This window comes from Carcharhinus amblyrhynchos, chromosome 1 (genome assembly GCF_965287045.1).
Source record: "Carcharhinus amblyrhynchos chromosome 1, sCarAmb.v2.hapA, whole genome shotgun sequence".
In the NCBI taxonomy this organism is placed as follows: domain Eukaryota; kingdom Metazoa; phylum Chordata; class Chondrichthyes; order Carcharhiniformes; family Carcharhinidae; genus Carcharhinus; species Carcharhinus amblyrhynchos.
The window spans coordinates 57092984-57114815 of record NC_137324.1 but is presented as its reverse complement, the minus strand read 5'-3'; the positions used below and the strand labels follow the sequence as shown (position 1 = coordinate 57114815).

General features: G+C 41.4%; 1 protein-coding gene across 1 annotated transcript in view; it reads right to left on the bottom strand.

The window, feature by feature from the left end:
- The window catches only part of atp8b5b (ATPase phospholipid transporting 8B5b), a 166542-nt gene that overhangs the window by 16370 nt on the left and 128340 nt on the right, over nt 1-21832 (bottom strand). Inside the window, exons 20-24 of the mRNA XM_080211768.1 lie at nt 21236-21416; nt 17456-17679; nt 12009-12092; nt 8029-8274; nt 2528-2666 (exon numbers count right to left, since the gene is read on the bottom strand). Of these exons, the coding sequence (XP_080067894.1) occupies nt 2528-2666; nt 8029-8274; nt 12009-12092; nt 17456-17679; nt 21236-21416 (874 nt within the window). The remainder of the gene's footprint in view (nt 1-2527; nt 2667-8028; nt 8275-12008; nt 12093-17455; nt 17680-21235; nt 21417-21832) is intronic.

Genomic DNA, 21832 nt, shown 5'->3' with positions numbered 1-21832 from the left:
GGCAATTCTAGATTTTGGCTGGACTGTTGGTACTGAGGTGGCTAGCTCAACTCAGGAGATTTCCCGATTCAGCACACCCACCTTGGTTTAAATGACTCTGTTAGACCCAATTTGCACTCTAGGGAGGTGAATCCACTGAAAGGGAAAGCAGATTCAAGGCAGTTATGGATGAATGGCAAGATAGGCTCAGTAGGAGGTCTGCATTCATTCTCTGGACTTTGTCCCAGTTGTTTTAGAAACTGTTAGACCCTCTAACCCTCATTCCCCCAATGCCAACTCATTCCCACCACCCAACCCCATGACCCCTCACACAATGACATACTCATAAGAACATAATAAGAACATAAGAAATAGGAGCAGGAGTAGGCCAACTAGCCCTTCGAGCCTGCCCCGCCATTCAATAAGATCATGGCTGATCTGTCGTGGCTCAGTTCCACATTCGCGCCCTCTCCCCATAACCCTTAATCCCCTCTCTTATCAAAAACCCATCAACCCGCGTCTTAAAAATATTTAGCGAGGTAGCCTCCACCACTTCAACGGGCAGAGAATTCCAGAGATTTACCACCCTTTGAGTGAAGAAGTTCCTCCTCAACTCCGTTCTAAACCGCCCCCCCCCCTTTATCTTGAGGCTGTGCCCCCTAGTCCTACTATCCTTTCTGAGCGGGAAGAGTCTCTCCACCTCTATCCTATCCATCCCATTCATCATCTTATACGTCTCAATGAGATCTCCCCTCATTCTTCTAAACTCTAACGAGTACAAGCCTAATTTATTCAGCCTCTCCTCATAGCTCAACCCCCTCAACTCCGGCATCATCCTAGTAAACCTCCTCTGCACTCCCTCCAAGGCCAAAATATCTTTGCGTAAGTACGGCGCCCAAAACTGCACACAGTACTCCAGCTGCGGCCTCACCAATGCCCTATACAGCCGCAGCAAGACCTCCCTACTTTTATATTCAATCCCCCTCGCAATGAAGGCCAGCATCCCATTCGCCTTCCTGACCACCTGCTGCACCTGCAAGCTGGGTTTTTGCGACTCATGCACAAGGACCCTGAGGTCCCTCTGCACCGTCGCCTGCTGCAGTTTTTCTCCATGCAAGTAATAATCCTTCCTACCATTATCCCTACCAAAGTGGACCACCTTGCACTTGCCAACATTAAATTCCATTTGCCGTTTCCTGGCCCATTCGCCCAGCCTATCTAGATCCTTCTGTAGGCTCTCCACACCCTCCGCACAATTTGCCTTTCCACCAATCTTGGTGTCATCAGCAAATTTCGACACCATACACTCGGTTCCCTCCTCCAGATCATCTATATAAATGGTAAATAGCTGAGGCCCCAGCACCAACCCCTGGGGCACTCCACTAGTCACCATCCGCCAATCTGAATAGCATCCATTGACCCCCACTCTCTGCCTCCTATTTGACAACCAGTCCTCTATCCACGCTAACACCCTACCCCCAATTCCATGTCCCCTGACCTTCTGCAATAACCTCTTGTGAGGTACCTTGTCAAACGCCTTCTGAAAATCAAGAAAGACCACATCCACCGGCTCTCCTCTATCCACCGCCCTAGACACATCCTCATAGAACTCCAGTAAATTTGTCAGACACGACTTCCTTTTAACGAAACCGTGCTGCGTCTGCTCTATCAAGCAGTTCCCCTCAAGATGCCTCGCTATTTCCTCCTTGATGACGGATTCTAACATTTTACCTACAACAGACGTTAAACTAACCGGCCTATAATTCCCTGCCTTTTGCCTGGCACCCTTCTTAAACAACGGCGTAACATTAGCCGTTTTCCAATCTTCCGGCACTTCCCCGGAATCCAGCAACGTCTGGAAAATAACCACCAAGGCATCCACTATAACCTCCGCCATTTCTTTCAGAACCCTCGGATGCATTCCATCCGGTCCTGGGGACTTGTCCACAATCAGCCCCTCCAGTCTGTCGAGCACCGCCTCTCTAGTAACATACTCCTATCATACATGCAAAGCTACTCACCCAGTGTCCACCATGGGCAAACCTCAGGAGCCATGTGGAGAAGAGAAAAAAATAAACTTCTAACAGTCTCATACAGGTCACATTCATACATAGTTGTAAGTGAACAAAATAACTTCAAAGCTTCAAGAAATCCATTCAAAGATTTTAAATTTCCTCAGGTGATTAATTTTTTTTATAAACATTAACTTTTACTTAAATCCCATATCAAAGTTAGTTAATCCTTTAATCTACCAATTAAACTATGCATTCTGAACCTCCTGCTGAAATAACTATAGATTTTGAAACTTAACCAAGCATTCATAATGACCAAATTAGCCCTTAGGAAAATATAAACAAAGTACTGCATTGAAATTGCATGACACAATACTTTTTTAAAACTTATACCAGATAGCCTGTCATTCAAAGCAGTTCTGCAGAGTGTTTCTTTAACTGATTGTTAAAGTTTTTCCATGCTTTATAGAGCATTGAATTATTTTAACATAAAATTATTTATACCAAATTATAATAACTGCATTTAAAGTACATACCTATGAAGGGAAATGATGTTGGAAACATCAGATACATGCCATTACTGTACATTGTAAAAGTTATTGCAAAGTAAATAGCTAGACTTCCCCAGATAAAAAAATGGTTGATTGCCGTCCAATATGTTGTATCCAATGCAATCTGTTAACAAGAAGCAAGATTTGTGAAGTTAAAATTAATTTATATAAAATCTTCATTTTATATAAATACACATTTTCGTTATCTGAAGGATTATGTGTAAGTTTCAGCAATATTTGGACGTGGCTTAATTGGGGGCAATCAGCAGCAGATTGTCACTCCATATTGAATTACCTGTGCTTAACCTTTTAAGTACCTGTCTCCACTGAACCTCCTGACTCAGGCCAGGTGAGACTCAGGTAGTAAAGTGTGTACCGGCTCCAGCAGCAAAGCACAAAAGGAATAGGCAAAGGAAGACATGCCCCTTTTTCATAGCCCTACCTTCTGTAAAGCAGGTAAGTTTAAATGCCCCACTGAAAATAACAGGGCAGGGAGAAGTAAGTGTCGAAGGTAAGTGAACTGGATGTGGGGGCCGCAGGTTCAGACATTGGGGGTGTTAGACATCAAGAGTGAGGAATTAAACATTAATGGGGTGCGGGTTGAATTGGGGAACTCTGTGGGGTTGGAGTGCTTAGTTCAGCAAGGTTGGAGTTGGTTGCTGAACTTACGTTGAAGTTAGAAGTGTTTTTATTTCTTTTAACTTATCCAGAGTAACAATGAATATAAATCTGGCAGAATGACATTAAGTTAGTGATTTAACTCATTTTGTTCGATGGTTCCCAAACCAGCGCAATTCTCCAGGGGAATTTAGCACTTCTGGACAATTGTCAGGTAAATCCTCAACTGGGAACCTCCAAGAGGGATTTCCCAGCATATCTTTGGGGTACCCCCAAATCCGACACTGTGGAGTCCAGAAGTTAACAGCCTATTATCAAAGTTATCTCAAAAAGCAGAAACCTATATTAATATGAATTTGTGTGCCAAGAAATTACACAAGTTGAACACAAAATAATGATATACAAAATAGTAATGATAATTATTTCTCAGAAATTGAATTGTCTATTTCTATTAAGCAACTCATTAATCGTAAAGATGCCTCTTAGGCAAAAAATCTGTTTTCCTCACCATAGGGAACTACAAGAAGGTTTGAATTCTGAAAGCACAGACAAACAAAAATGAAGAGAGCCTTGTTAAAAGTGCAGATACACTTCTGAAAGGAAAACCAGTCCAGTACAGACCCTTTACTTTGATTTGTGTAATGTATTTTGGGTCCAGACACTCCTTAGATCAAGATTGCTTTTAAAATAGTAGCTGGCAGGTAGGGAGTGTAAACTAGAAGCTACTGGCAGAAGGTTTACTGACCTGAAACAAACAGTGTGTTGCTCGAAGGTTGTGAGAAACTGCAATTCAGGATTCCTGTGGAGCTTTAACTCCACAGCATGTTAATGGCATCCTTGATTAGTTCCTGATTGTCAGGTGCTCAATTATTGAGTCTACACCAACAATAACTACCACTAAAATTGCACTAATCCCATTTTCCAGCATTTGTCTTATATCCTTGAATGTTCATAAGACATAGGAGCAGAATTAGGCCACTCGGCCCATCGAGTCGCTCCACCATTCAATCATGGCTGATATTTTTCTCATCCCCATTCTCCTGCCTTTACCCCATAACCCCTGACCCGCCTTATTAATCAAGAACTTATCTATCTCTGTCTTAAAGACACTCAGTGACCTGGCCTCCACAGCCTTCTGTGACAAAGAGTTCCATAGATTCACCACTCTCTGGCTGAAGAAATTCCTCCTCATCTCTGTTTTAAAGAATCGTTCCTTTAGCCTGAGGTTGTGCCCTCTGGTTCTAGTTTTTCCTACTAGTAGAAATATTCTCTCCACATCTACTTTATCCAGGCCTCGCAGTATCCTGTAAGTTTCAATAAGATCCGCGCCCCCCCCCTCATTCTTCTGAACTCCAATGAGTGCAGACCCAGAGTCCTCAACTGTTCCTCATACAACAAGCTCTTCTTTCCAGGGATCATTCTTATGAAACTCCCCTGGACTCTTTCCCAGGCCAGCACTTCCTTCCTTAAATATGGGTCCAGAACTGCTCACATAATGGGGTATGACCAGAGCCTTATACAGCCTCAGAAGTACATCCCTGCTCTTGTATTCTACCCCATTCGACATGAATGCTAACGTTGCATTTGCTTTCCTAACTGCCAAAGTTAACCTTACGAGGATCTTGAACAAGGATTCCCAAGTCCCTTTGTGCTCCTGATTTCCTGAGCATTTCCCATTTAGAAATAGTCTATGCCTCCATTCCTCCTTCCAAAGTACATAGTCTCACACTTTTCCACATTGTATTTCATCTGCCACTTGTGTGCCCACTCTCCTAACATGTCTGAGTCCCTCTGCAGCCCCCCTGCTTCTTCAATACTACCTGTCCTGTACATATCTTTGTACCATCTGCAAACTTAGCAACAGTGTCTTCAGTTCCTTCCTCCAAATTGTTAATGTATATTCTGAAAAGTTGTGGTCCCAGCACTGACCCCTAAAGCACACCACTAGTCACCAGCTGCCATCCTGAAAAAGACCCCTTTATTCCCACTATCTGCCTTCTGCCAGTCAGCCAATCCTCTATCCATGCCAGGATTCTACCCATAATACCATGGATGCTTAATGTATTTAACAGTCTCCTTGTCAAAGGTCTTCTGGAAATCTAAATAAATCACATCCACTGGTTCTCCTTTATCTAACTTCCTTGTTACCTTCTCAAAGAACTCTAACAGATTTGTCACTCATGACTTTCCCTTGACAAAGCAGTGCTGACTCAATCCTACTTTATCATGCACTTCCAAGTACTCTGTGATCTCATCTTTAATAATGGACTCTAAAATCTGGCCAATGACTGAAGTCAAGCTAACCGGCCTATAATTTCCCATCTACTGCCTTCTTCCCTTCTTAAACAGCGGTATTACATTAGATACTTTGCATTCCTCTGGTCCCCTCCCTGCCTCCAGTGATTCCTGAAAGATCACGACCAATGCCTCCACCATTTCCTCAGCTATCTCTTTTAGAACTCTGGGTGTAGTCCGTCCGGTCCAGGTGATATATCCACCTTCAGACTTCCAGTTTCCCCAGAACCTTCTCCTTATTGATGGCCACTACACTCACCTGATTCTCTGGAGCTCTGGCATTCCACTGGTGTCTTCCACCATGAATGTTATGATGTTTCATGTGCTTATTCAAATACTTTTAAAGATTCTAAGATTTGCCGCCCTCCACTACTTTTCCAGGATTCCCACCACCCCTGATTGAAAAAAATGTTTCCTCAAATCCCTTCTGAACCCTTTCTCTAAAAATATGAGCCCTCATGACTGACCCCTCAACCAGCTGCTTGCAGTTCACCCTGTCCATACCCTTCATAATGTTATACACCTCAATCATATCTCCCCTCACCCTTCTCTGCTCCAGAGAAAACAATCCAAGACTATCCAGTCACTCCTTACAGCAAAAGTGTCCCATATGCTTTTTTAACTATCCTTTTCATTTGCTTTGCTGATTTCAGGGATCTATGGATAGCTATCGTAAGATCCACCTGTTCCTCTGAGCTTCCTAGTGTCCTGCTATTAATTAAAGACTCCGTCATCTTGTTATTTCTTCCAAAGTATCACTTTGCACTTATCAGGGTTAAAAATGGAACCACATTAGCCATCCTCCAGTCCTCTGGCATTTCCCCCATGGCCAAATAGGAATTATAAATTTGTGTCAGAGCCTCTGCAATTTCTTGCCTTGCCTCACACAGCAGCCTGGGATGCAATTCATCCAGGTCTAGGGATTTGTCCACTCTTAAGCCCATCAGAGCTTCCAATACCTGCTCATTTCTTATGTCAAACTGCAAGTTCCTCCCAGTCCCTTTCCTGAATTCTGTGCCTACATTTCCCTTTTCCTGAACAAGACCAAAGAGAAGTATTCATTTAACACCATTCCAATGTCCTGTGGCTTCATGCACAAATTTAACCCTTGGTTTCTAATGGGCACCACTCTTTCACTGGTTAATCTTTTCCCCTTAATGTATTTATAAAGTATCTTAGGATACTCCCTAATCTTGTTTGCAAGTCCTTTTTCATGCCCCCTTTTTGGTCTATAGTTCTCTCTTGCATTTCTTATACTACTCGAGAGCAATAGCTGAGTTGCTGCCTTTGGACTTGTTCCACTTTGCCTTTCTCTTCTTCCTTTTCCAGTCCTGAATTGTCCCAGACATCCAAGGTTCTTTGAACTTACTGTTCCCACATTTCACCCCCCAAAGGGAACATGTTGGAGATATACTCTCCCTAGTCCTTTTTGAATGCCTCCCACTTCTCTGCTGTATACTTCCCCAAAAGAAGCTGTTTCCAGTCAACTTTGGCAAGATCCTGTCTTATTTTAATAAAAAACTGCCCTCCCCCCAATCCAAGACTGTCTTTGTAGGCCATCTTCAATCCTTTATACTTCCTGGCTGATTTTACTTTCCATTGACTGGAGTGCCAACTTAAGCTTAGTAGATTCTGGCTTCTGAATTGCTAGACGAGTAACCTTATCACTGTTATGATACTCACTGCATGTTTCTCTTTTTACTACAATTAACATAATGGCATGGATTTTCACTCCTGAGTTGATTAGTAGGAATCAGGTTTCCACATCCATCTTGGGAGAAACTCACCTGAATGGTGGGATCTTTGTTTCAAGAAGCAGGTGTGGAACGGAGTTAGTCCACCACCATCAGATCAGCCATGATCTTATTGAATGGCGGGGCAGGCTCAAGGGGCTAGATGGCCTACTTCTGCTCCTGTTTCTTATGTTCTTATGTACCACTGGATGCAGAACAGAAGTGGTCACAGAGGCTGCTGAGTGCCAAGATAGATGTTTAAAAGGCCTGCCTCAGTTCTCTGGGACTTGGTCCCAGCTGTTTTGTTAAAGATTAGGCTCTCCAATCCACACATCCCCTTACAGCCTCTAAGCTAACTTAATGTCAACATACATCCCCTACACACCCCTAAGGTTCTTTATAGCGCCTATGAAAACTAAATGCTAAACTAACCAGCAATTTTTGCTCTCACCCTCTGCGCCAACCCACCCAGTATCCATCATTGGCAGACTTCAGGAGCTATGTTAAAATGAAATAAAATGAAGTTCTAAATATCTAATAGAGTTCACTATATAAACAAAACACTCTCATCCATCAAAGCCCTATCAAACTCTGAACCTATAATCCCCTCTGACAATGATATGTTCTGGAAATCTGCCAGGCATTAACTATGATATAATGAGATCCCTTAGGGTAATCTCATGAAAAAAATAGCTTTGCAACTACTGGAACAGATTTTTGTTTTACATCTATCTCATTGGCAGAGGCAATTTGTTTTTTATGATTTAAAAAAACATAAAGAATTATATCTCTAAAATAACATATAATATCCATTACAACAATATGCAAGTAATCAGTTACCTGTAGAGTAACAGCCACAAGCAAGCATGTCTGAGCAATTAAAGCAAAGGACTGATAGTCAGATACAGTCTTCCCATCATCCCTTACAGCTTCAAAAAGAGCACCGTAAGGAACAAAAAAGAGAACTAGCGAGCTATAAACTCCATGGATAATACATTCCACAAAAGCTAGTTTGTTGAAATAAAGATTAAGCGGTCCAGGTTCATAAAGTTCGGGATACGCCATACTCCAGCGATCATTAACATCCTGTAAAGCAAAATCAATTGTAATCAATATTAAATGTCAGGTCATGTACATTTGCTTACATTTTGTACACATTTTTACCTCAAATTTTGTCCTCCTCTCCCAGAAGTGCTAAATCATGCCAGGGTACAACTCTGGAAACTACACAGTACTTCATCCAAGTGATCATTGTCATGTGTTAACATTGAGAGTGATTGTCAGAAACATGTCCATTCATGTGCCACAACTTAACTGAACCTCATTCTGTATACATCATTTTTTTAAACTCATTTATGGGGTGTGGGCGTTCAATCCCTAATTTATTACCCTTGAGATGGTGGTGGTGAGCTGCCTTCTTGAACTGCTGCAGTCCCTGTGGTATAGGTATACGCACAATGCTGTTAGGAAAGGAGTACCATGATTTAGATCTAGCAATAGTGAGGAAAGGGTGATATAGTTCCAGGTCAGGATGGTGAGTAACTTGGAGGGAAACTTCCAGTTTGTGAAGTCCCATATGTCTACTGCCCTGGTCCTTATAGATGGTAAAACAGTGAAAAGAGGTGCTGGAGACTGTAACCACCACATAGAAGAGTGAAAGAGCAGCAGCAACCATTGACAGTGAGAGAGAAACGGTGGGGTCATCCACAGTGAGGGAGGTGCAGTGGGACCCAAGGAAGAGAGGAGCAGTGAGGCTATTCACCGAGAGCAGCAGTGGAGCCCATTCACAGCGAATAAGGACCAACTAAGCCACTGACAGTGAGAGGTCAGCACAACCCTTGTGAGGCCACCACTGCACTTCATAATTCCCAGGGAGAGAGATCTTGTGGGAAGGAGAAAGGAAGACAATAGGAGTATGTATGTCCTATTTACTTACAGGAGAGCCTAGTCTCTAGTCATTTTGGACTGCTTGCCACTGTACCATCAATCTTTGTTCAATCAATCCATGTGGTAGCTGGTGTGCAACATTAAGAGAACTCAAGCACAGGCATCTTCCACTTCTTAAAATGAAATTCAGGTTCTGGAAGATCAACACCCTCATAGACAACCCCAAAAGTGACAGACCAGAATGGCGTACCGCTATCATTATCCAGGAGTTCGGATGTTTTGCCATTGATATCGCTGCCCTAAGTGAGACCCAGTGGGCAGGGAAGGCTTGTTCAAGGAACAAGGTGGCAGTTACACCTTTTGGAAAGGTAAACCTGAAGAAGATGCCATCTCCGTGGGATTGGTTTCACCATTATAAACAAATTAGTTGGCCATCTCAGATACTTCCCTTGTGGGATGAACAAACTCCACATGACCATTCGGCTCACCCTAGCCTAGAACCAGTGCGTAACGGTCCTTAATGTGTACGTCCCAACACAGGATGCTACAGACAAATCCAAAAAGGAATTTTACTTCACCCTCAAACAATCCTTAACTCAAGTCCCAACAGGCAACAAGCCAATCTTCCTTGGCAACTTCAACGCCTCAGTTGGAAAGAACACAGATCTCTGGGGGGTGTAATCAGCGCACCATACCCACCCCACCCAATTATCAAAATCTACAATCAGGCCTTGGACAACATTGACCATTTTCCATAACTTGGGAACCTACTGTCAAGAAGGCCAGAGATTGACCATGAGGTTCAACACCGCCTTCAGTGTGCCGGTGCGGCTTTCAGTCACTTAAGGAAGAGAGTGTTTGAAGACGTGAGCCTCAGTCCCAACACTAAGTTCATGGTCTACAAAGCAATAGTGATACCCAACCTCCTATAGGGATCAGAAATGTGGATTATTTAACAGGCACCTCCAAACCCTGGAGAAGCACCACCATTGTTGCCTCCACAAGATCCTGCAAATCCATTGGCAGAATAGGTGCATGAACATCAGTGTTCTCACTCAGGCTAACATCCCCAACATCGAAGCTTTGACCATGCTCAATCAGTTCTGCTGGGCAGGCCACTTCATCCACATGTCTGACACAAGAATCCCGAAATGAATGTTCTACTCAAAACTTCAACATTACAAGTGAGCCCAAAGTGGACAGAGGAAACTCTTCAAACACACCCTCAAAACCTTCTTGAAAAATGCAACATTCACAATGACACCTGGTTCAAGACTGCCCAAAGTGGAAGAAAAGCGTATGGGAAGGAGCTGAACACCTCGGGTTTCATCACTGAGAACAAGCTGAAGCCAAGTATTGACAGTGAAAGGAACACATGATGATAACTCAGGCACCTCACCCATCGACTCCTCCAACCACCATCTGCCGGATCTGTGACAGAGACTAAAGGTCACTCATTGGATCCTCCATCACCTGAGAACTCATGCCCATGCAAACTGGAGGAACAGCACTTCATATTCTAATTAGACACTTGAAACCTTCTGGACTTAACATTGAGTTCAACAACTTCAGACTATGAACTCCTCCATCTTCACCCACTTTTTTAATCCAATTTTTGTCACAATGCAATTCACATTTCCCTACAGGCTATCTGTCTTTGTTCTTAAGTTCTGCTTTTAGAGCGCTGAGCTTTGTTCTGCTATTAACACATTCTGTAATCTTACCTTTAAGCCGCTGTCAGTGTCTTCTTTACTCTTTAACGCTACCATTAACTCTTCTTTGTGTTGTACCCATAACACCTTTGCCAAATCTATCCTAGTTCCCACCTATTGGTGACCTTCTACTTATCTCCATTTGCTTCAGCCTCTTGTAAACTAACTGTATCTTGGGCTCTGATTAAGAATCATATGGATTTGCAATGTTAACTCTGTTTCTTGCTCCGAAGATGCTGCTTGAGCTGCTGAGTTTTTTCAGCATTTTCTGTTTTTTATTTAAATTTCTATCATCTGCAGCATTTTTCACAACACCTTCCAAACTCACACCAATACCTGCAAGATCACCTCTAAGCACATCATCCTGATTTGGAACTTTTTTATTTAATTCGTTCAAGGAATGTGGGCTTCCTGACGAGGGCAGTATTTATTGCCCATTCCTAATATCACTCCTCCTTCACTGTCATAGAGTCATAATTTTGGAACCTTCTCCCTAAAAGCACTATGAATGCACTTATACCACACTGACTACAGCAGTTCAAGAAGGCAGCTCGCCATTACCTTCTCAAGGACAATTTGGAATGGACAATAAAAAAGTTGGCCTAGCCAGTGACGCCCATGTCCTATGAAAGAATAAAAAAAATGAAAATGCTACGTTCAGGCCTGAGACAAGACTCCCACAAAAATCAGATGAAAACCTAATTCTAAAGTTAGAGCTACAGAATTACAATACCATCAATGCCATGACTTAAACAGAAATTAAGCAGGAGACCTGAGTTGTGGCATTCCTGGCAGCTGAACTAAAGTAGAAATGGTGGCTTCTGTGGTTTGTTCAGTGCTCAGGATTGTGCTTTCAGTACAAAGACTGCAACGGTTTGAGATCACTCAGCACCATCTTCTCAAAGGTTAAATTTGTAATTTTTTAAAGTTTATTGATTTCTATGCGCTGCCAAAGCCATGCACACATGATAACCTAAAGCTTTGCTCAACCTGCACACAAACTTCTAGTTGCTGTGCAGCTTAGGGGGTAACAATTATTCCTACAGGTTCGGCTTGACAGAGAAATCAAAACTGCTTCCCTGCTCAGGCCTCAGTTTAAAATCACAGATTGGCCCCAACAATGTCATCATAATTTGTTTTGCATATTTAATAGAGTCCCATATAGGCTGGTGCGGCAGATATTATAAGAGATAGAGCCAAACAATAATTTTATTGACATACCTGATCAAATAAACTCATTGCCAATACAGGAAGAGATGTATACACTAAATTGTACAGTGTAATAAACCATTGATCGTATACAGTCTGTTCAAAGAAAAAAAAATCATTAAGATTTATCAAATCTAAATATGAACAACTAAGTATGTAGTACAGATTCAGAAAATTTAGTGAAATAACTTCAAAATAAAATTGGGAACTATGTGGAAATCATGTCAATCCTCAAGTCATATAGCATCCCATTGCAAATTTCCACTAGAATTTTCTTGAATCACTAGTGGATATGACATTTTGATATTTTGCAAGTTGGTTTACCTATGAAGTCCACAGAAAAGTTAGACAATTAGGCAAAGGAAGATAAGGAGAGTTATCCATTTTCAACTGGAAAAAGGATGCATGGGTGTACTTTATAAAATGATGGAAAACTGGAAGCAGTGGAATTTCAAAGAAAGCCCATGGACATAAATCTTTAATACTTTATGGACTGGTACAAAAAAAGTCAAAAAAACTTAATGGAATGTTGACTTTTATATCTCGAGAATACAAATACAAGGGGTTAGATATCAAGCTAGAGCTATACTCAGTTTGGTTAGATGACTTCTGGAGTGCTGTAAGGAATTTTGAGCATCACATTTTGAGAAGGGTGTATTTGTCTTGGAGGGTATGCAGTGTAGGTTTACTAGATTAATAGCTGGACTCCAATTAAATTATAAGGAGAAAATACACAAACTAGGGCTGTGTTTCTTGGAAATTAGAAGATTAAGGCATAATTTAATTAAAGTGTTCAAGCTATTAATAGGAACAGATAGGATAAATAAAGATAAATTATTTATATTGCTGAGAAACATAGCACTAGAGGGCTTGGCCAAAAAAAAGAATCAAGCCATTCAGAAGTGAAGTTTGGAAACTTTTCCACATGCCAGGATGTAGAACTCTCCTCTGCAAATGGCAATTGATGCTGGGTCATTCATTTAATGTGAAATTTAAATTTGAGATTGATTAGATTTCTATTAACCAAAGCATTTGTTGTCCATCTGCAATTGCCCTTGAATTGAATAGTGTGCTTGGCCATTTCAGAGGGCAGCTAAGAGTCAACCACATTGTTGTGGGCCTGAAGTCACATGCAGACCAAACCAGCTAGAATTAATTGAATTACTACAGTGCAGGAGGCCATTTGACCCATCAAGCCTGCAACGATTTTCTGATACAACTTCCCCAAGCCCTATCCCCACAACCCCAATAATCCCTCCACCCTATACACCTTGAGATGCCAAGGGCAATTTAGCATGGCCAACCCACCTAACTTGTACATCTTTAAATGGATGGCAGATTTCCTTCCCTAGAGGACACTAGTGAACCAGATGGATTTTTATGACACTTTATTAACTGAATTTAAATTCTCACCAGCTGCCGTGATAGGATTTGAACACACATCTTCAAAGCATTAGCCTGAGTCTTTGGATTTCTCGTCCAATTACATTACTACTACATCACCATCTCCCCCTACAATTGTATTGACCAAGGCCCTGATACCTACTGGGGCTGGATTTTCAAACTTGGGAAGGAGCTCTGCTTGGGGAATCTGGAAGTATTGGCTAAGATAGACTGGGAAACATTACTGAAATGTAGGACAGTGAACAGGCAATGACACGCACTCAAAGAATGAATAGGTGAACTCCAAAAGTTGTTTATTCCTATTTGGCGCAAGAGTGGAAAGGGAACTATGGCCAAACCATGGCTTACAAGAGAAATTAGGAATAGTATTAGATTCCAAGATGAAGCATACTAATTGGCAAGAAAAAGTAATAAAAGGAATAGAAGCAGTTTAAGATTCAGCAAAGGTGGACCAAGGCATTAATTAAGAAGGGGAAAAGTAAGCTGGCAGGGAACATAAAAACCAACAGTAAAATTTTCTACAAGTACGTAAAGACAAAAAGATTGACAAAACCTAATGTAGGCCCCTTATAGTCAGGAACAGGGGAATTCATAATGGGGAACTAAAAAATGTCTGAGGAACTGAATTTGTACTTTGCCTCTGTATTTACAAAACAAGACATGAATAATGTACTGGAAGTTCTAAGAAACACAAGTATTAGTGAGGAGCTGAAGAAAATCAGTATAAATAGAAAAATGGTTTTAGGGAAATTAATGGGATTGAAGGCAGACAAAATCTCCAGGGCCTGATCATTTTTATTCCAGAGTACTTAAGGAAGTGGCACTAGAAATAGTAGATCCATTGATGTAGATTTCTAAATTTTTTTGTACTCTGGAATGATTCTTACAGACTGGAGGGTAGCCAATATTAGCTCATTATTCAAAAAGGGAGATAGAGAGAGTCCATTATCAATGATTTCATAGCATAGCATTTGCAAAACTGTGGTATAATCAGACAAAAGATAACATGGATTTACAAAAGGGAAATCATTCTTCATGAAATCATAGAATAGAATCATAGAATCCCTATAGTACCAAAGGAGACCATTCAGCCCATCGAGCTTGCACCAATAACAATCCCACCAAGGCCCCACCCTTCCACATATTTGCCCTGGTAATTCCCCTGACATTAATGGTCAATTTAGCATGCCTAATTCATCCAACCTAAGTTTAAGCTTATTTATCAGTATCACAGATAGGCTTACCTTAACACTGCACTGAAGTTACTGTGAAAATCCCCTAGTTACCACACTCCGGTACCTGTTTGGGTACACTGACGGAGCATTTAGCATGGCCAGTGCACCAAACCAGCACATCTTTCAGACTATGGGAGGAAACCAGAGCACTCAGGAGAAAATCCACGTAGCCAAGGGGAGGACATGCAGACTCCACAGAAAGTGACCCAAGCCAGGAATTGAACCTGGGTCCCTGGTGCTGTGAGGCAGCAGTGCTAACCACTGAGCCATCATGCTGCCCAGTATTCTGAAGGAGAATTTAGCATGGCCAATGCACCTAACCAGCTTTGTATGTTACTGTGAGTGTAGAGTCACAAGTAGAACAACAGATCTCCTTCCTCAACATTAATGAATCAGATGGGATTTTACAACAATCAACAATAGATTCCTTGGTCACTATTACTGAAACTAGTTTTCAATTCAATTTTTTTTAATTAATCGAATTCTTTGGAGTGTGGGAAGAAACCCACGCCGTCAGGGATAATGTGCAAACTTCACACTGACAGTGACCTGAGGCCAGAATTGAACCTGGGTCCCTGGTGCTGTGAGGCAGCAAGGCTAACCATTGTGCCACCCACTTGATTAATCTACTGATATTCTTTCAAGGATGTAACTAGTGGAGTTGACCAGGGAGACCCGGTGGATGTGGTTTATTCAGATTTTCAGAAGGCTTTCAACAAAGTATCACATAACAGATTACTATGTAAAGTTAAAGCACATGGGATTGCAGGTAGAGTCTTGGGACAGATGGAAAGCTGGATAGCAGACAGGAAGCAAAGAGTTGGAACAAATGGGTCTTTATCCAATTGGCAGGTGTTAACTAGTGGGATACCACAGGGATCTGTGCTAGGACCCCAACTGTTCACATTATATATTAATGATTTGGATGAGGGAACTAAATGTATTATCTCCAAATTTGCAGATGATACAAAGCTGGTTGGGAGGGTGAGCAGTGAGGATGCAGAGGTGCTTCAGTGTGATTTGGACAGATTGAGTGGAAGATGCAGTATAATGTGGCTAAGTGTAAATGTTAATTATTGAATTTGATAGCAAAAATAGGATGGCAGATTTGAATGGGTGTAAATTGAGAGAAGTGGATACTCAGTGAGACCTTGGTGTCCTCATGCATCAGTCAATGAAAGTAAGCACACAGGTAAAGCAGGTAGTATGTTGGCCTTCATTGTGAGAGGATTTGAGTATAGGGATAGAGATGTTTTACTACAATTGTATAGGGCATTGATGAGGCCACACCTGGAGTATTGTGTGCAGTTCTGGTGTCCTTACTTGAGAAAGAATGTTCTTGCTATAGAGGTAGTGCAGCGAAGGTTTACCATACTGATTCCTGGGAAAGCAGGTCTGTCATATGCAGAGAGACTTAGTTGGTTAGGTTATATTCATTGGAGTTTGGAAAGTTCGGAGAGAATCTCATTGAAACTTATGAAATTCTAACAAGATTAAATAGGGTACATTCAGAAATAATGTTCCTGATGGTGGGGGAGTCCAGAACTAGACGTCACAGTTTGAGGATAAGGAGTAAACCTTTTAAGACTGAGGTGAGAAGAAATTTCTTCACTCAGAGTGATGAATATGTGGAATTCACTACCACAGAAAGTAGTTGAGGCCAAAATGTTGTGTGATTTCAAGAAGGAATTAGATATAGCTCTTGGGGTTAAATGGACAAGGAATATAGGGGAAAGGCAGGATCAGGGTACTGAATTTGATGACTGTCCATGATCATAATGAATGATGGAGCAGTCTTGAAGGCTGAAATGGTCTATTCCTACTTCTATTATCTATGTATGTTTCTATGTAAAAGTATTCACGTATTTTTAAAAATAAGTTCTGCATCCAGAAGCTAGCCTGATTGACAGGGTGGGATCCCTATGAGGTAGGGATTTTTTCAGAAGACACCACATTCCAGGAGCAGAAAAATTTTCTCATGGAAGAGTTGGAAAAGATCAGAGAATAGATGGAGTTGGTGATTGGAAATTGTGGGGGGAAAATCCACATGGAAACAGATTTGCTTGGGGTCAGACTGGGGAATACACCCTTGATCCTCCTGATCCATAAGCAATGCTAGAAAAGCACTTCTGATACATAATAGCTGTCGCCTCCCTTGAGCTACTGGGCTTCCCTGTGAAAGTTGGACGAGGAATAAAATCAGATGCACACACTTCATTAAAATATTTAAATGAATGACCCAGTGCTTGGGTGTTCTTTGGCCATGCTCTGCAACTTGCTGCACCCCACTCCCTCCCTCCCTCCCTCTATAAAAGCCAGATGTAGGCTATTTCGAGGTAAGATGGGTTTGTGTTCAAAATTATTTACATCCCAGTTGACTCAAATATACAGGCTTTTGGGGTTAAAATCACCTTAACTAATTTGGTGCACTGCAGGGCAGACTGATGCTGATGTTATTGAGCTTCTCCACTTAAATCCAATTATAAAAATTCTATTCAAGATTGTTCCTTTCTCATTACTGATTGATTTTAATGGCTAAATCTTGTTCAATGCAAGGAACAACTTCCTTAAAAGCATAGGCTGGGATTTTATGGTCTGCTGTGGCAGGTTTTCTGGCAGCAGAGGTGGCTTGTCATTGGCCACTGGTGGGATATTTGGTCCCAATGACCATTTGAGTTGCTCACTGGCTGCACTGGGCAACAGAGAAAAACCCAGTCATAGTGTTCCACTTGAGTTTTCCCTTCATTCTGCAGATTAGCATTAATTCCAATTTGTGTATGGGTTGAATCCGTGAAAAATAAAGTTTAGGAGTGTTCTCACCTGTGCTGAAAATCCACAGAAAAATCCATACCAAAAATGGACAAATGTAAAGGCAAAATTTTTATAGAAAAAGTAACGGAGAAATCTGCACATGCGAAAATATGACCATCTTCCATGGACTAATAACAGACGCTGGAGATAACGAAACTGAGCAAAGGAGAAATCACTTGAAAGGACAGCCTGTGTTCCTTCCTCACCACTTATACCAACTCCAATGTGAGCAGCTGTAGGAATATGAAATAAACATTCAAAATAACTTTACATCTTTGAAAGCTAGAATGGGAGAAGAGTAAATAACCAACCAGAGGCTCATGAATCAGAATCTCTAAAATGACTAACATTCCATTAATTTCTCTTCCACATAGGAATGTTCCTCAAGAACACATTAGCAAAGTTCAGACCTTCCATGCCCCACCTTCCCATTTTTTAAATCAAAATCCTCCAGAAATCCCTTCACAATGGCTTATTCAAGCTCCTTTCAATCATTCATTCAATACCTGTTAATGTTTCCAGCTGCCCAAATTATGCTATAGCCCCCTGGCAGCTACTATTTTCTGCCTGTTTCAGCTGGGGCATATAGCTCAAGTTCAGGAATGGTAACACAAATCTAATTTTATGATGATGTCCTTTGTTTTGGATTCTTCCATCAGAGGGATTGTACTGACCCACTCAAACTCAATTAAATCACCCTAACCATTCAAACTATTGTGGGAAGTCGATGTCATTGGCAAGGGTCGTATTTATTGTCCATCCATTACTGGCTTGATGGGCTATTTCAGAGGGCAGTTAAGAGTCGACTATCATTTTGGACAGTCTAATACAGATAAGAAATATGCAGTAAATGGCAGGACCCTTGATAAGCAAAGGAATCTGGGTATACAGGTACACAGATCACTGAAAGTGGCAATGTAGGTGGAGAAGATAATTAAGAAGGCATACGCCATGCTTGCCTTCACTGGCCGGGGCATTGAGTTTAAAATTTGGCAAGTCATGTGCGGTTTTATAGAACCTTAGTTAGGCCGCACTTGGAATATAACATTCAAGTCTGGTTGCCACACAGAAGGATGTGGAGGCTTTGGAAAGGGTACAGAAAAGATTTACCAGGATGTTGCCTGGTTTAGAGGACATCAGCTATGAGGAGAGGTTGGAGAAACTTGGTTTGTTCTCATTGGAACAATGGAGACTGAAGTGTGGCCTGATAGAAATCTACAAGATTATGAGAGGCATGGACAAAGTGGATAGTCAGAAGCTTTTTCCCAGGGTGGAAGAGTCAATTACTAGGGGGCACAGGTTTAAGGTGCGAGGAACATGGTTTAAAGGAGGCAGATTTTTTAAACAGAGGGTGGTGGGTGCCTGGAACTTGTTGCCGAGGGAGGTAGTAGAAGCAGATAGATAGTGATTTTTAAGGGGCGTCTTGACAAATACATGAATAGGATGGAAATAGAGTGATATGGTCCCCGGAAGGGTAGGGGATTTAAGTTAAGTCGGCAAGCATGGTCGGTGCAGGCTTGGAGAGCTGAAGGGCCTACTCCTGTGCTGTAATTTTCTTTGTTCTTTGTACGTTACTGTGAGTGTAGAGTCACAAGTAGAACAACAGATTTCCTTCCTTAACATTAATGAATCAGATGGGATTTTACAACAATCAACAGTAGATTCCTTGGTCACTATTACTGAAACTAGTTTTCAATTCAATTTTTTTAATTAATCGAATTCTACTAGCTGCCATGTTGGGATTTGAAGCCATGTTCCCAAAGTTTTAACCTGAGCCCATGGATTAATAGCACAGTGACATTGTCAATGCATCAACACTAAGGAATCCTTGCCAATGCAATATCTCTGTCCTAAGAGCTGGTGCCCAAAACTAAGTGTTCCAGATAGGTTTAACTAAGGTTCTGTACAAACTTTCTTGCTAATGAATTCTAATCCCACAAAAATAAATGCCAATATTCCACTAGCCTTATATATACATGTGCACAAAGGAATGGAATTTAAAAATGAATAAGTAATAAAAAACTCATTAATATTTGCTTAGACCACATAATACTGTGAACAATTTTGGTCACCTATATTACAACAAACATATAACACTGGAGAGAGCATAAGAATAATACCAGAAATGTGAGGATATGCCTACTAGGAAAAGATGAAGTAGCTGGGTATGTTTTCTCTTTAAAACAGAAGCCCAAGGGGAGATCTAATGGAGGCCTTGAAAACAATTAAAGGATTTTCTGGAGTTGACTCAAAGATAAAGTTTCTACTTTTGTGAAGGACATAACTAGAGGTTTAATTTGCAACTAATTTTTAAATCTATGCTTCTATTTAATGAGGTAATATGCAAAGAAAAAATTTGTAAAACTTACACCAATGTTTCTTATTTTTGTTATTCTCATCTCTAACATTATTTAAAAGTAGTCCAGTGATCAGTTAGTTCTTTTATTTAGCGTTTATTTATGATAATAAATAAGTGGGGTCTGACAAGGATCTTATAAAGTTGCGGCATTATCTCCTAACTCCTAAACTCAATCCCTCGATTAATGAAGGCCAGTACACCACACGTCTTCTTGACCACATCCTCCACCTGCGAGGCCGATTTAAGAGTCCTATGGACCCGGACCCCAAAGTCCTTCTGATCCTCTACACTGCTAAGAGTCCTACCCTTGATATTATACTCCTTCATCCCATTGGACCTGCCAAAATGGACCACTACACATTTATCCGCGTTGAAGTCCATCTGCCACTTCTCCGCCCAGTCTTGCATTCTATCTATGTCTCGCTGCAACTTCTGACATCCCTCCAGACTATTCACAACACCACCAACTTTCGTGTCGTCGGCAAACTTACCAACCCATCCCTCCACTTCCTCATCCAGGTCATTTATGAAAATGACAAACAGCAAGGGTCCCGGAATAGATCCCTGGGGCACTCCACTGGTGACCGACCTCCATGCAGATAAAGACCCATCCACAACCACTCTCTGCCTTCTGCAGACAAGCCAGTTCTGGATCCACAAGGCAACAGCCCCTTGGTGTCCTCTCACTTTCTCAAGAAGTCTTGCATGGGGGACCATATCAAACGCCTTGCTGAAGTCCATATAAACCACATCCACCGCTCTTCTTCGTCAATGTGTTTAGTCACATTTTCGAAGAACTCAACCAGGCTCATAAGGCACGACCTGCCCCTGACAAAGCTGTGCTGACTACTTCTGATCATACTAAACTTCTCTAAATGTTCATAAATCCTGTCCCTCAGCATCCACTCCATCAACTTACCAACCACTGAGGTCAGAGTCACCAGTCGGTAATTTCCTGGGCTATCCCTGCTCCCTTTCTTGAAAGTAGGAACCACATCCGCAATCCTCCAATCCTCCGGAACCTCTCCTGTCTCCATCGACAACACAAAGATCATCGCCAGAGGCTCTGCAATCTCTTCCCTCGCCTCCCACAGTAACCTGGAGTACATCCCATCCGGTCCCAGCAACTTATCTATCTTGATACAGTTTAAAAGTTCCAACACATCCTCTTTCTTAACGTCCACATACTCAATCTTTTCAGTCTGCTGCAAACCTGCAGTACAAACACCCAGATCATTTTCCACCGTGAATACCAAGGTAAAGTATTCATTAAGCACCTCTGCCATTTCTGCTGGTTCTGCATAGACTTTTCCCCCTTCACCTTTTATAGGTCCTATTCCTTCACATCTCATTCTTTTACTCTTTACATATTTGTAGAACTAATTTCTGCAAGAAAATTGGAAATCCAATTCAGTATTTGTTTTACTTACCTTTGATCATGCTTACATCATTTGCACCATCCCCAATTGCCAGCGTTATTGCTTTCTTATACTTTTTCACCAGTTCTACCACCTGAGCTTTCTGAAGGGGTGTTGCACGACAACAGATAACAGTTTTACAAAGGCAAGCTGTTTTTATGAATTCTACTTCCATGTCTTCTAAAGCATGCGCCTGTATTTGGATAGAATACATATTAGCAAAGCTACTTAATTAACTGTAATTCAGTAGAAATTCATTATCTCATGTACAGTTTGTACATGACAGATAACAGAGGAATTCAACATTCAAAGGATTCAATGACACATTCATTGTATAACAGTTATTTTGAAGGCTCTGACAACAGCTCTGGAATTAGTTTGAACCTGTAAGCGGGCTTTGTGATTTTAACTTTTTCTGTAGAGTTTCTATTAGGTTGGATTGTAGGTACAGTGAGCCTGTGATTTTATAAAGATCAGTGGAAATTGAAATGAATAATGGATTCTTTGCATAAAAGGAAGCAAATGGCAATGTCAATTTTACCCATGGTTGGCATGTTTAAAATCTCTCTCTGGATATCCAAAAAAAGTGGAATAAAGCTAGTTATTAAT